We start from the raw sequence: 14862 nt of genomic DNA on the forward strand, positions 1-14862 counted from the left end.
ATTGTAGTTGAGAGCTCTGTACCCTCATGAACTGAACTTAAATTGTGCATCCATTCTGTTTAGGAAAACAACCACTGCAGTCATTTTACTACTCTAGTGTTGATGTGTTAGAGAAGAAGACTGAATAGAAAAAAACACACAATCTCATTTTCTGTTCTTTGTACAGTAACATGCAATAACTGAATAAACCCAAAGTTTTTATAATCTCTCTCTTCTGTGATGTTTAGCATTAGTCTGTGAAGAGTCTGGTTCCACATTCCCAGAAGTATGTTGTCTACAAATAGAGAAAAACATTCTCTACTTCACTTGTTATTTTCTGGAACAGTGATGATGTTTTGCTATGCTGATGTAAAGAGGCAAGGGGTGATTTTTGCACTTCCTTTTCTAGTTGGCCATCCTGTCTATTCCGACCAAAATATGAGTCATCATATTTCTACACTCCATTACTCTTCACCAACACTAATTATGATTTGACATGTGTTTTATAGCTTGTCGTATTTGCATCAGCTGTGACTCCTCTGCTGTGCCCTTTCAGACTAAAGTGGTTGAAGAGAAAGCAGAGTTTGCCGTTTAGAGCACGGAGGATGGACAGAGCGTAGATGGGTAAAAAGAGAGGGTGGTTTGACTTGGCCGTCATCAGTGCAGGAAGTTCTGAGTGTGGTTAACTGAGCGGAACAGAGGAGAGGGAGGGAGGCTGCAGCTCTACCCAGCCTAATACACCATTCAACCATCGTGTTCAGACAGGAGAGAAAGAAATACCTGGGAGAAACAGAAGAGGAAGTAAGGGAAGTACTAACAGAGTCCTGAGCAGAAAGTAAGGGAAGGACTAACACAGTAGTCGTACATAGAAAGTAAGTCCAGAAAAAGCTAAGAAGGAAAGACGACAGGGTGTCTGGAGAGACAAGGGACAGTTAAGAGAGCGGGAGGCAGCCTAGAATTTCCCAGAACATACCAAAAACATTGACTAAAGACTGAAGATCCAGCATTACTATCCCAAGAGGAGAGCCCTTTGGAAGGCAGATCATGCAGCCAGTGTGACCACGGAGGAGGCTGTCTGGTTCCTGTGATGGTGTCTGCAGGTCCAAGTCCTGAGGCTGTTGCCCATGTGCCTGGGCAGGAGTCTGGGGGTCGGAGGCTCTCCTGGCCGGTCCTGCTGCTGATCCTGGCGGCGGTCACCTCATCGTCTCTCTCGGCTTTATTTCTGTTCCATCTGCTGGCCCTCAGGGCCGAGGTGGAGGGGCTCCGGGCAGGAGTATTTCACAGGAGAGAGGAGGTAAGATGTTTACATATTCACTGCTATTCTGTAATGCTGTGCTCTGTAAAATATGTATGATATGAGATGGAGTTGTTTTTGATGCGTTACCCAGACACTGCAACAGATGAGCAGCAGCTACAGAACCAGGAGCAGATCAGCCCCTCCACACCCCCCTGACCCCCAGCCCCCTCCACATCCCCCTGACCCCCAGTCCTCTCCACACCACCCTGAGTCCCAGACTAGGCTGCCCTTCATCAGGGAGAGGAGTGTGAGCACAGGACCTGAGAACACAGGCAAGACTTCCAATACTATTCTCTGGGACTATTTGTATCTGTTTGACATGTTGAAGGGTGATATAGCACGTTGTCAATTCTGTTCTGTTTTTAGATTATATTCTGGGGCTGTTTCTTTAACACTTCAAACAAGTACACTTATTTCTGGCAAGCGGCATCGTTTTTTTGTTTTTGCTCTTTCTAGAAATAACCACAATTATAAGTACAACAAAAATAAAAGTTTGTTCAATCAGTTAAACAAAAACATATTAATTTGAATTGTACATCATACACTCAGTACACAATAAAAATCTGTTTGATTATGTGTGAGAGTTAGGCTACATGGAGGGGATTATTGGGTAGTGTAGTTTGAATCAATGCTAAACTCTCCCTCTGTCCTACTCTCTAGTGTCTCAACCTTGTCTACAGATGCTGGCAGATAGCAACAGGGAAACATTCCAGAAAGGTACTGTAAACCAGGAATTACAGTCAGACACACAATTTTAGCAGAAATACTTAAGTTGACTTAAGGACAGACAAACTGGGACTTGGGCTATGCTAGCTAGTTCATCGTGTTTGGATTGACTCACGCATGGTTTGTTTGTCGAGGTTGGTGGTGTTTTGATTGATTCATTTGTGGTTTGTGTTTCTGGTGTTGTGCAGAGTTTGCGTTGGAGCCTCACACAGGGATCCCCTGGCAGGAGGTGCTTAGGAGAGGCTCCGCCCTGGAGGCAGAGAGTGACAGCATTCTTGTCAGAGAGGAGGGATACTATTTTGTCTACAGCCAGGTGAGCACTGGTCGTCTGAGAGAACTTGGTGTATCATATAGGTTAGTGCTAGATCACATGGGGTGAAGGTACAGTAGCTGTAAGCTATTACATAGACACAACAGCTCACAAGCCCCAACTCTCCCATTCTCTCTTCAGGTGTACTACAATATCTCACAAGCCCCAACTCTCCCATTCTCTCTTCAGGTGTACTACAATATCTCACAAGCCCAACAACATTCATCTTCTTCTCCTGCACATGTTCTGGATACGTCATGGCTCCAACTACTCTCTCTCGCTCTCTCTCTCTCTCTCTCTCTCTCTCTCTCTCTCTCTCTCTTTCTCTCTCTCTGTCCGTCTCTTTCCTTCTCTGTCCGTCTCTCTTTCTCTGTCTGTCTGTACGTCTCTCTCTCTGTCTGTCTCACTCTGTCTCTGTCTGTCTGACTCTCTCGGTCTCTCTCTGTCTTTCTGTCTCTCTCTGTGTCTGTCTGTCTGTCTCTATCGGTCTCGCACTATCTGTCTGTCTGTCTCTCTGTCTCGCTCTCTCTGTCTCTCTGTCTGTCTCGCTCTGTCTGTCTGTCTGTCTGTCTGTCTGTCTGTCTGTCTGTCTGTCTGTCTGTCTGTCTGTCTGTCTGTCTCTCTCTCTCGGTCTCTCGGTCTCTCTGTCTCTCTGTCTCTCTGTCTCTCCCTCCCTCCCTCCCTCCCTCCCTCCCTCCCTCCCTCCCTCCCTCCCTCCCTCCCCCCTCCCTCCCTCCCTCCCTGGCTGGCTGTGGCTGTCTGTCTGTCTGTCTGTCTGTCTGTCTGTCTGTCTGTCTCTCTCGGTCTCTGTCTGTCTCTCTCGGTCTCTCTGTCTCCCCCTCCCTCCCTCCCTCCCTCCCTGGCTGGCTGGCTGGCTGGCTGTGGCTGTGGCTGTGGCTGTGGCTGTCTGTCTCCCTCCCTCCCTCCCTCCCTCCCTCCCTCCCTCCTTCCCTCCCTCCCTCCCTCCCTCCTTATACAGGTGTACTACATGGACACGATGTTTGCCATGGGTCATGTGGTGACCAGGAAGAAGAGGAACGTTGTGGGAGATGAAGCTCAGCATGTCACACTGTTCCGCTGTATCCAGGACATTAACCCTGTTTCCCTATACAACACCTGCTACACAGGGGGTGAGTGTGTACTTGTGCATGTTTGTGTGTGTTTACATGTGTGCCTGTACGGATATGAGTGTGTTAACTCTCTTCTCTGTAGGTATAGTGAAGCTGGAGGTCGGGGACATGGTGGAGCTGCTGATACCTCGCTCTACAGCCAATATTTCTCTGGATGGAGATTCTTCTTTCCTGGGGGCCTTTAGACTGGTCTGACCAGGGGGGCTGAACCTGGGGGACTAAGGGATACAAACTGGGGGGACTGGAAATGGTGAGCTGGTAGATACTGGCTGTGGTGGAGAAGAGATAATGGTTTTAAATGTAAAATAACTAATGGCTTCTGGGTCTGGTAGCTACATCATCTTTTCTACTATGATGTCAACTGCTTCACAGTGTGACTGAGGGATGGACGGACAGATTCATGGCCTATGACTGGCTGATGCCTGATGCCTTACTAACACAACCAGTGTCATCACAATGCGTGATCTGAAATGTTTGAGGCTTATGTTGGCAGGTAGCTTAACGTTCATTCATGTAGACTCCTTTACACATGTTGTTATGGTCATATACATTGTCAATACACATGTTGTTATGGTCATATACATTGTCAATACACATGTTGTTATGGTCATATACATTGTCAATACACATGTTGTTATGGTCATATACATTGTCAATACACATGTTGTTTAGGACAGTGACAATACCAGTATTGCAATATTTTTTCCATGGCAAAAATGAAAGCACAAAGCAGACCAAACTCCTTTGGCCCTTAAAAGGTGCCTCACATACAATTTATTTAGGAATTTTTGCATTGTAATTTCAGAAAAGATCCATAATATATCTCCAGTTATAGTGGAATGATAGTGTTTCACAGTATTACTTATCTGCCAATGTTGTGATTGGCTGTGATGCCGGAGCGGCTGTTCTGTGGCTGTGTTATCTAGTGGAAATTGCTCTCAATTTCTGGTTGCAAAAAGTCTACACTGTTACCTCAATTTCAGTTTATGTGAGAAAACAAGCACTGAATAGTGTTGGGAATCATTGTACCATCTATACTGAACAAAAATAGAAATGCAACATGCAACAAGTTCAAGATTTTACTGAGTGACAGTTCATATAAGGAAATCAGCCAATTGAAATGAATTCATTATGCCCTAATCTATGGATTTCACATGACTGGGCAAGGGTGCAGCCATGGGTGAGCCTGGGAGGGCATAGGCCCACACACTTGGGAGCCAGGCCTAGCCAATCAGAATGAATTTTTCCCCAATAAAAGGCTTTATTACAGACAGAAATACTCCTCAGTTTTATCAGCTGTCCGGGTGGCTGGTGTCAGACGATCCCGCAGGTGAAGAAGCAGGATGTGGAGGTCCTCGGCTGGTGTGATTACACATGGTCTGCAATTTTTAGTCCGGTCAGGTGGATGAATTATCTTGGCAAAGGAGAAATGCTTACTAAAAGGAATGTAAACAAATTTGTGAAGAACATTTGAGAGAAACAATCATTTTGTGCGTTTGGAACATTTCTGGGATCTTTTATTTCAGCTCATGAAACATGGGACCAACACTTTACATGTTGTGCTTATATGTTTTGTTCAGTGTACAGTGAATTGGTGACATTCATGTGTAACTATCCACTGTATACATGAGTTGCAGCAAAGTTGGTTCCTGTTTCAGTCACGTTTTTGGTCATGTTCAGGTGCAGGATGATGGCTGCAGGATGATGGCTGCAGGATGATGGCTGCAGGATGATGTCTGCAGGATGATGGCTGCAGGATGATGTCTGCAGGATGATGGCTGCAGGATGATGTCTGCAGGATGAGGGCTGCAGGATGAGGGCTGCAGGATGAGGGCTGCAGGATGAGGGCTGCAGGATGAGGGCTGCAGGATGATGGCTGCAGGATGATGGCTGCAGGCGATGGTTCCTGTGAGCGACTGCAGAAACTTGCAGTAGACTGCAGTCAAAACTTCATGACCTTTGATCACCTGATTTTTGTCATGTTCATGCAGTCGACATGTACAGTAGGGTCTTGTGGGACAATTGTTATCCTCATAATGAGGGACACTTTAAAAGCTGGTGACAATGATTCGCTCAAATGCACCCAATCACTATGGCTGATGGTGCTGATAGTGATGTCATCCATTCCTGAGAGGGGGTTAGTTGTAGCCTACCACTTGTATCCAACAGAGGGAAGCCTTCCCACAGGAAACTACAGTGAAGTACGGTATGGTACACTGGTGCTTCCATGGTGCTTCTCTTCTTGACACATGGAGGCAGCCAGAATGCAGGTCTGTATCCATCTTTTTTACTGAAAGTCACTAACATGACACTCCCAAAAGTAGTGCTGTATGTACTGTGGTTAGTTGGAGTAAAACTAATGTACACATGCACACACTAGAATGGACATGACTGGCCATTTACCTGCATGTGTTTCTGCCAAAGATGTTAGTCCACTATATTGTGATGAGGTGCAAGGAGAAACAGAGTCATTATAGAGAGAGCAATAGTAATGGCGTCATTTTGTAGGCACTAACAGAGGCTTGCTCCGCCACTACTCATTGGCCAAAGCCTATGGGGAAATTAATGTTTTCTGGGGATAAACGCTGAAAATAAGTTGTGGTGAACACAGACATTAATTTTGAAGCATTTATGTAATCAAAATAAGAACAAAAAGGCTTCATAATAAACATGTTTGCTGACTGATATTATCTCATAGAACAAGAAGTATAAGATCTCCTAATCCTGGGTTGACCTCAGACCTTATTTTCAGCGTTCATCCCCAAGCCCCATTCTTTCCCCATTCATTTTCCCCATAGGAATGGCTGAATTTTTGGGGGGACTATAAACTGGCAAGCTCTATTGTGCGTAGAGCTTCCTATTGGTTGATTCTGATTCTTTCAAATGGGAAACTCAGACCTCATTTTTCTACAATTTTCCAAGTCGTAAATTTCTGCGTTTCAGAGTTCTAAGTTGTCTTGAACTCGGCAATAACCATGAATATAGATGTAGATTTGGGAGAGTACGCCATCAAACATTTCCTCAACCGCAATGACAGGACACAGATGAAGAGATGACCCTTGGAAATAGCTATCAGATCAGTATAGAAAAGGACTGGGGCAAGGTTATAACCTCTAAATCAGGGATGGGTGCTCAGAACAATAATAAATACAATTATTGACATTTTTTGGAACTCAGTCGGGGTCTCAACTTACTGTTGAGGGTTAGAATAGTAGAATACACAAGGTGCTTTTTCGAAATTTGGTTGTGCATCAACAGTCACTCAATTAGCCCCTGTCAGCTAAATGTTTTTAGATTGGTAAATTAGTCTAGTGGACAGCTTTCTAAACTTGAAGTAAGCATGGTTGAATTAGCGACCGGCGTAGGCCAATTGATCATCGGTTATCATATTAAAAACTGCAAACATTTGCTTCCACCCCATGGCAAAATGAGTACAATTGCTAAATCTTCTCTCTGCCACATGAGCATAAATATCAATATAGTTACAGGTGCATAAATATCATACCCCTCAAAAATGCTAACCTCCCCTGTTATTGTAATGGTGAGAGGTTAGCATGTCTTGGTTGGAATTATATAAAATGCTAACCTCCCCTGTTATTGTAATGGTAAGAGGTTAGCATGACTTGGGGGAATTATATAAAATGCTAACCTCCCCTGTTATTGTAATGGTAAGAGGTTAGCATGACTTGGGGGAATGATATAACATGCTAACCTCCCCTGTTATTGTAATGGTAAGAGGTTAGCATGACTTGGGGGAATTATATAAAATGCTAACGTCCCCTGTTATTGTAATGGTAAGAGGTTAGCATGACTTAGGGGAATTATTTAAAATGCTAACTTCCCCTGTTATTGTAATGGCAAGAGGTTAGCATGACTTGGGGGAATTATATAAAATGCCTACCTCCCCTGTTATTTAATGGAGAGAGGTTACATTAAGTGACTTCCATATAACAAAGTGTTTTGGTACTTCCATTATGCACTACACTTTTCCTTGTACAATCTTTTACTATACCACAGGTCAATATAGTCTTCCAGTCTAACTGTCTATCCCGCCACCTATCCACCATAGTGGCAATAGTGGTAGGTGGATAACTTGTCCAGATCTTCAATAGGCTAACTAGCAATCATACCACACATAAATTCATTCGAAGCTGCATATGTTTTTTCTTTGGATCCACAAAAACAGATAGGAATAGCTGATAAGCAGCAGAGAGCCCAGTTGCATCATTGTGCAAGAAAGGTCAGTGAAAACGCCAGACATGCAGCTCACAAATCTCCCATATTGATATTTTTAGGTACAATACATTTCTCCTACATAGACTAGCCTACAACACCACAATGCAATGAATAACTGCGTTATTGTTTTCAATACAGTACAACATTCTACTCCAGGCTGCAGTGAAAATGTCATTTGAATAACGGTGCAAAAGCTCTGTAATTTGGATCAGTTGTGGGTTCTACAGTTTATAAGGTCCATAAAGGCACAGTAGCAGGCCAGTCTGCCTATATTTTCACCTCTTTTTTATTATTTTACTGAGATGCGCTGTCTGTTGCGGATCATCATTCTCCCAAGTCGTCCTATAATAATGTGGCCACAAATGCTCCTGGCAGGCCCAGTTATTCAGGAAAGCTTAATGTGAGCTCTGCCTCATCTCTATAGAGCCTAACGCCTCAATAAAGACAAAAAATGTATCTTTTCACTTTTAATATGTATTACATTCGACATGTGGCATAAACACAACTAGTAACAATGTTTTAATCTGATTAGGCTACTTCAAAAGTCTCCTGTAGGCATGCACACTTTCGTCCAAAATATAATTTTAGCATCCTCAAAATGTCTAAACCAGGGAGGGGGTTCTACTAAGCTATATGGAAATGTTTTAAGAAGGTCATACCTAGAATGATTTAGCTATTTGATTTTAAGAACCCTCGAAGTATAAAATAAATATATAAAACAATTATTTGATGAACATTTTGACTGTCATTCACATTCCATTCACCCAGCTTAATGTAACAGTGATAGGTTTAGGCTACTACATGATACTCTAATTTTCCCTATACCCATCATGAAGTTGCTACAACCTAGTCCATGAATTAAAGTTTACAACGTAGGTGCACAGGTCGAGAGAGTTTTGAGTAATCAAGGTGGCAGACTTGCACACTCTTCATTAGTCACTAGTCCAACAGTTGCAAATGAGAGTGTCCTTTGGACAAATTCAGATATTTTTATCCCTGTTTAATTCCGTTTGCTTCCGTTTAAGAAATGTTTTTCAACAGAATTGGCTAAATGAATACACCCCTGATCACACGCAAACACTGTTCACTTTCATAGCAGCCATATAAAAACAGCATCATCACTTTGCTCGAAAATGTATGAATAGTTTTACAAAAGTAAGGCCCGCATCCATAGAGACACATACCAGCTCTACTGGTAGTACTGCTACTTCCAGCAGTACTACACCTGTACCTGTCGACGACACAAGTTGTTCTGCTTCCACGAGCACATCCAATGCTAGTATCAGCAATTCTACATTTGTTGTTAGCCAAGCTAGCATGGACACTGTGTTAGTGTTTAAATACTGGAGAGTTGAGACCAAATCACGGACGCTGGACAGAGTGGATTTCAGTTGTAACAAAAGACAGTTTTAATGAGTCAAAGATATCTTGTCTCGCAGTTTTACGTGCACGGATCTAGTTCATATAACTCGGCAAGGAGTCAGGTGAAAAAGAGGCCTTATACAACGGTTACATTCATTTTTATACATAGAATAAAGTAGGTGGAGTCTTGTCGTTTTGGTCTTCTGACTGGTCACAAAGGGTTGGAGGCGGGCCTTGCTCTAGCCAGAGCGGGCCCCATTGGTGCACAGCAAAGTCCTTTGCTCTTGGCACCTGACCAGTAGGGGGGGTGAGATGTGTTTATACTAGGAGATGTTTGTGTCAGGGGTTCGTGAGGTAGAGGGGCAGTTTTTATGGCTGGGTGTATGTGTTCATGCGATGGAGTGTTGTTGTTTCCTGGGGTCGGGAGACAACAAAGCTGAGGGGATAGTATTAGGGGGGTAGTTTTATTGCTGGCTGTGTGAGCTAGTTCCTGTTTTAGCAAGGGTACGTAAGATGACTTGAGTCAGGCGGTTTAGCTTAGCGCTGTATAATATATGAGCTATGTGTATGAATATTTATATAACAACTGACAGTTGTGAATCTGACTCAGCCACTATCCCCTTACCTGGGAAAGCACCGAACAACAGACAGGGACGTTGGACCATCGAAGAGGTATACAGACAACACCATCAAACAACACTGTTTCACGACGTATCAGTGGCATGGCAGGACATGTTTTGAAACAATTACTGTTTCGCATACAAGCCAGTGAATTATATGCGTTACAGCTGGATGATTCAACAGATGTGGAGGGCCTGGCACAGCTCCTGGTATATGTCCGTCAATTAAGGAAGACATCCTCTTCTGCAAACCACCGGAAACCAGAACAACAGGAGAGGATCATTTTAATGTACTGGACCGCTTTGTGACATCAAATTAACTTTGGTAGTCATGATGTGTTGGTATATGTAGTGATGGCCCAAAAGCCATGACAGGGAGACACAGTGTAGTGGTAACTCGAGTGCAAGAAGTTGCTACCGACGCCACTTGGGTACACTGCAGCATCCACCGAGAGGCTCTTGCTGCCTAGGGAATGTCTGAAGGCTTGAAAGACGTTTTGGACACTACAGTGAAAATGGCCCCTGAACTCTCGTGTATTTTCGGCACTATGCAATGATATGGGCAGCGACCATGTAATGCTTTTACAACATACAGAAGTGCGCTGGTTATCAAGGGGCAAAGTATTGACACGTTTTTTAAATTGAGAGACGAGCTTAAAGTTTTCTTTACTGACCGTCTTTTCACTTGTCTGACTGGTTGCATGATGACGAGTTTCTCACACGACTGGCCTGTCTGGGTGATGTTTTTATCTTTGCCTGAATGATCTGAATCTAGGATTACAAGGACTCTCCGCAACTATATTCAATGTGCGGGACAAAACTGAGACTATGATCAGGTTAGTTAGACCCCAAGTCAGATGTTTTTATTGACACAATAATGGTTAAATGGAAACACACACTAGCATTGGCAATTGTCGCATCTTTTTTCTATTCAAACTTTCGAAATGTCGACAAAAAAATCACTAGACAAGATAATGACAACATAGCCACTGTCTGGATTCTGTCCATGTTCTCTGCAACATGGATTTTCTAGGGCCCTAGAAATTCCCCCTGGGAAATCCCAAGGCAGCATAGGGGAGTTGTAGTCTTTTATTCTGAGAGAGAGGAGGAGGAGGAGAAGGAGTCTACCATGTCCAGAAGCAACTTATCATTAATTGTCTGTATTCATTGTTCACTCGAACATCATTTTAATTTAGCTTTGTTTTAGTGTTGACAGTTAAAGCTGATTTTGGGATTGTATATCGATTTGCTCTCCTTAATAATTCAATGTAAGTCATCCAATTTATTAGTTTCAGTCTCTGAATTGTTTAATCAAACTTTTCACTGCCAGCTCCAGATATCAGGGCATAAAAACTACATCTGTCTCCTGAATTAGCCACTAGCCCCGAGCTTGTTTTCCCCAGTTAAACTGGCTGGTTAGCTGAACTATGCTAGTTTTTGTCCTTATTGCCAAACTTCATACATACTGTACCCTCAACTTCAAAACTCCTTTGCTAGATATGCAATCATGTAACTAAGAAATTCTTTGGAAAGATTAAAAAAAATGATATATTGTTTTATTGAATAATCATGACTGGTTCAAGATATCTGTCGTAAGACGATATCTTGAAGGATATCATTGCTACTTAATGCAGATTCAAGTTCACTCCAGACCTGACTGCCCTCGACCAGTACAAAACATCCTGTGGAGTACAGCACTAGTATCAAATAGTCCCCGCGATATGCAACTTTTCAGAAAAGTTTGGAACCAATACACACAGTCAGTTAGGAAAGCAAAGACTAGCTTTTTCAAACAGAAATTTGCATCCTGCAGCTCTAACTCCAAAAGGCTTTTTTGGGACACTGTGAAGTCCATGGAAAATAAGTGCACATCTTCCCAGCTGCCCAATGCACTGAGGCTAGGAAACACTGTCACCACCAATAAATCCACGATAATCGAGAATTTCGAAAAGCATTTCTCTACTGCTGGCCATTCTTTTCTCCTGGCTAACCCAACCCAGGACAACAGCTCCACACCCCCTGCAACTACTTGCCCAAGCCTCCCCAGATTCTCCTTCATCCAAATCCAGGTAGCTGCTGTTCTGAAAGAGCTGTAAAACCTGGACCCATACAAATCAGCTGGGCTAGACAATCTGGACCCTCTCTTTCTAAAATTAGCCACCACCATTGTTGCAACCCCTATTACTAGTCTGTTCAACCTCTCTTTCATATTGTCCAAGATTCTAAAAGACCTATATCCATCCTGCCTTGCCTTTCTAAAGTCTTTGAAAGCCAAGTTAATAAACAGATCTGACCATCGAATCCCACCGTCTCCGCTGTGCAATCTGGTTTCCGAGCTGGTCATGGGTGCACCTCAGCCACGCTTAAGGCATTAAACGATATCATAACCTCCATCGATAAAAGACAGTACTGTGCAGCCGTCTTCAACGACCTGGCTAAGGTTTTCGACTCTGTCAATCACTGTATTCTTATCAGCAGACTCAACAGCCTTGGTTTCTCAAATGACTGCCTCGCCTGGTTCACCAACTACTTCTCTGACAGAGTTCAGTGTGTCAAATCGGAGGGCCTGTGGTCCGGACCTCTGGCAGTCATTATGGGGGTACCACAATGTTCAATTCTTGGACCGACTCTCTTCTCTGTATACATCAATGATGTCGCTCTTGCTGCTGGTGAGTCTCTGATCCACCTCTACGCAGACGACACCATTCTGTATACTTCTGACCCTTCTTTGGACACTGTGTTAATTAACAACCCTCCAGGCAAGCTTCAATGCCATACAACTCTCCTTCCGTGGCCTCCAATTGCTTTTAAATACAAGTAAAACTAAATGCATGATCTTCAACCGATCGCTGCCTGCACCTGCCCGCCTGTCCAACATCACTACTCTGGACAGCTCTGACTTAGAATACGTGGACAACTACAAATACCTAGGTGTCTGGTTAGACTGTAAACTCTCCTTCCAGACCCGCAGCAAACATCTCCAATCCAAAGTTAAATCTAGAATTGGCTTCCTATTTCGCAACAAAGCATCCTTCACTCATGCTGCCAAGCATACCCTTGTAAAACTGACCATCCTACCAATCCTCAACTTCGGTGATGTCATTTACAAAATAGCCTCCAATACCCTACTCAACAAATTTGATGCAGTCTATCACAGTTCCATCCGTTTTATCACCGAAGCCCATACACCACTATGCACGCCTCTGTGAAGAGGGAACGCAACACCCTGCTACAACTCAACTCTCCGTGAAGTGAAAGAGGTATGGACTGTAGGTGTGAGTAAGGATGACAAAAGGCAGAGAATTTACCGTTTACTGGGAATTTATTCATTCACACGGTAATATGGGGAAAAGAGGCTGGACGGAACCAAAGCAAAGAAAGTAAATCTCAAAGCCCCTCTCATACCTAAGCTGCCTACCCACTACCTATCTAACTTAGCACCACCTGGTGCGCTAACCAAAATACAGGGGGTGGTCAGCCCAGGTCTTACCTAGTGTGCCTAGACAGTGAATATACTACGGGTATATGTATGCCCGCGGGCCTCTTGCCTAAGCACTCCCTAGGTGCCTTCCCTTTCCCCCCCTGGGAACAAATGAAACAGAATAACAAACAATCCACTTCACTACAAAACTGAGAAAACTCCAGGACCTTGAAATGCTTCTTACGAAGCCACTCCTTCGTTCCCCGGGCAGTGTGTTTGGGATCATTGCCATGCTGAAAGACCCAGCCACGTTTCATCTTCAATGCCCTTACTGATGGAAGGAGGTTTTCACTCAAAATCTCACGATACATGGCCCCATTCATTCTTTCCTTTACACGGATCAGTTGTCCTGGTCCCTTTGCAGAAAAACAGCCCCATAGCATGATGTTTCCACCCCCCATGCTTCACAGTAGGTATGGTGTTCTTTGGATGCAACTCAGCATTCTTTGTCCTCCAAACACGACGAGTTGAGTTTTAAAAGTTATATTTTGGTTTCATCTGACCATATGACATTCTCCCAATCTTCTTCTGGATCATCCTAATGCTCTCTAGCAAACTTCAGACGGGCCTGGACATGTACTGTCTTAAGCAGGGGGACACGTCTGGATTTGAGTCCCTGGCGGCGTTGTGTGTTTCTCATGGTAGGCTTTGTTACTTTGGTCCCAGCTCTCTACAGGTCATTCACTAGGTCCCCCTGTGTGGTTCTGGGATTTTTGCTCACCGTTCTTGTGATCATTTTGACCCCACGGGGTGAGATCTTGCGTGGAGCCCCAGATCGAGGGAGATTATCAGTGGTCTTGTATGTCTTCCATTTTCTAATAATTGCTCCCAAGCTGCTTACCTATTGCAAATTCAGTCTTCCCAGCCTGGTGCAGGTCTACAATTTTGTTTCTGGTGTCCTTTGACAGCTCTTTGGTCTTGGCCATAGTGGAGTTTGGAGTGTGACTTTTAGAGGTTGTGGACAGGTGTCTTTTATACTGATAACAAGTTCAAACAGGTGCCATTAATACAGGTAACGAGTGGAGGACAGAGGAGCCTCTTAAAAAAGAAGTTACAGGTCTGTGAGAGCCAGAAGTCTTGCTTGTTTGTAGGTGACCAAATACTTATTTTCCACGATAATTTGCAAATAATTTCATAAAAAATCCTACAATGTGATTTTCTGGATTTTTTTTTCTGTGTACCTATGATGAAAATTACAGGCCTCACTCTTCTCTTTAAGTGGGTGAACTTGCACAATTGGTGGCTGACTAAATACTTTTTTGCCCCACTGTAAATCACAATCAATCTCTCCCCTGAAAAACAGAACACTGGCTTTTATAGCTTCAGAAGGCATTGGAAATTAGAGACAGCTGCGTCCTGACGAGGGGGCAGGGTCAGCTCTCCAATTAATCGTGGAGTCGACCAATCAGCGGCTGGGGGATTTCAGGAAGCCATCTCCTGAAACACACTCAAATACACAAACTACAACACAGAAACTGGGGAACGTAACAACCACCCACCACTGCGACCACTATGCTCTCATCGGCTGGCCACTATGCTCTCATCCGTCACCAAACCCACTGGCTCCAGGTCATCTACAAGTCTTTGCTAGGTAAAGCCCCACCTTATCTCAGGTCACCATAGCAACACCCATACATATAGCAACACCCACTCGGGTCACCATAGCAACACCCATAGCACGCGCTCCAGCAGGTATATTGCATTGGTCATCCCCAAAGCCA

At 43.9% G+C, this 14862-nt stretch overlaps 1 protein-coding gene across 1 annotated transcript; it reads left to right on the forward strand.

The window, feature by feature from the left end:
* The first annotated feature begins 937 nt into the window (after positions 1–937).
* On the forward strand, positions 938–3766 carry LOC110504548 (tumor necrosis factor ligand superfamily member 13B-like). Its single transcript, XM_090230599.1, has 6 exons — positions 938–1273; positions 1368–1548; positions 1937–1993; positions 2191–2315; positions 3292–3442; positions 3525–3766. Exons 1-6 carry the CDS (start codon positions 1067–1069, stop codon positions 3635–3637), a joined length of 834 nt encoding a protein of 277 aa, XP_090086725.1. The 5' UTR covers positions 938–1066; the 3' UTR covers positions 3638–3766.
* The last annotated feature ends 11096 nt before the right edge of the window (positions 3767–14862 follow it).

This window comes from Oncorhynchus mykiss, chromosome 3 (genome assembly GCF_057628025.1).
Source record: "Oncorhynchus mykiss isolate SJ-2025 chromosome 3, ASM5762802v1, whole genome shotgun sequence".
Classification (NCBI taxonomy): domain Eukaryota; kingdom Metazoa; phylum Chordata; class Actinopteri; order Salmoniformes; family Salmonidae; genus Oncorhynchus; species Oncorhynchus mykiss.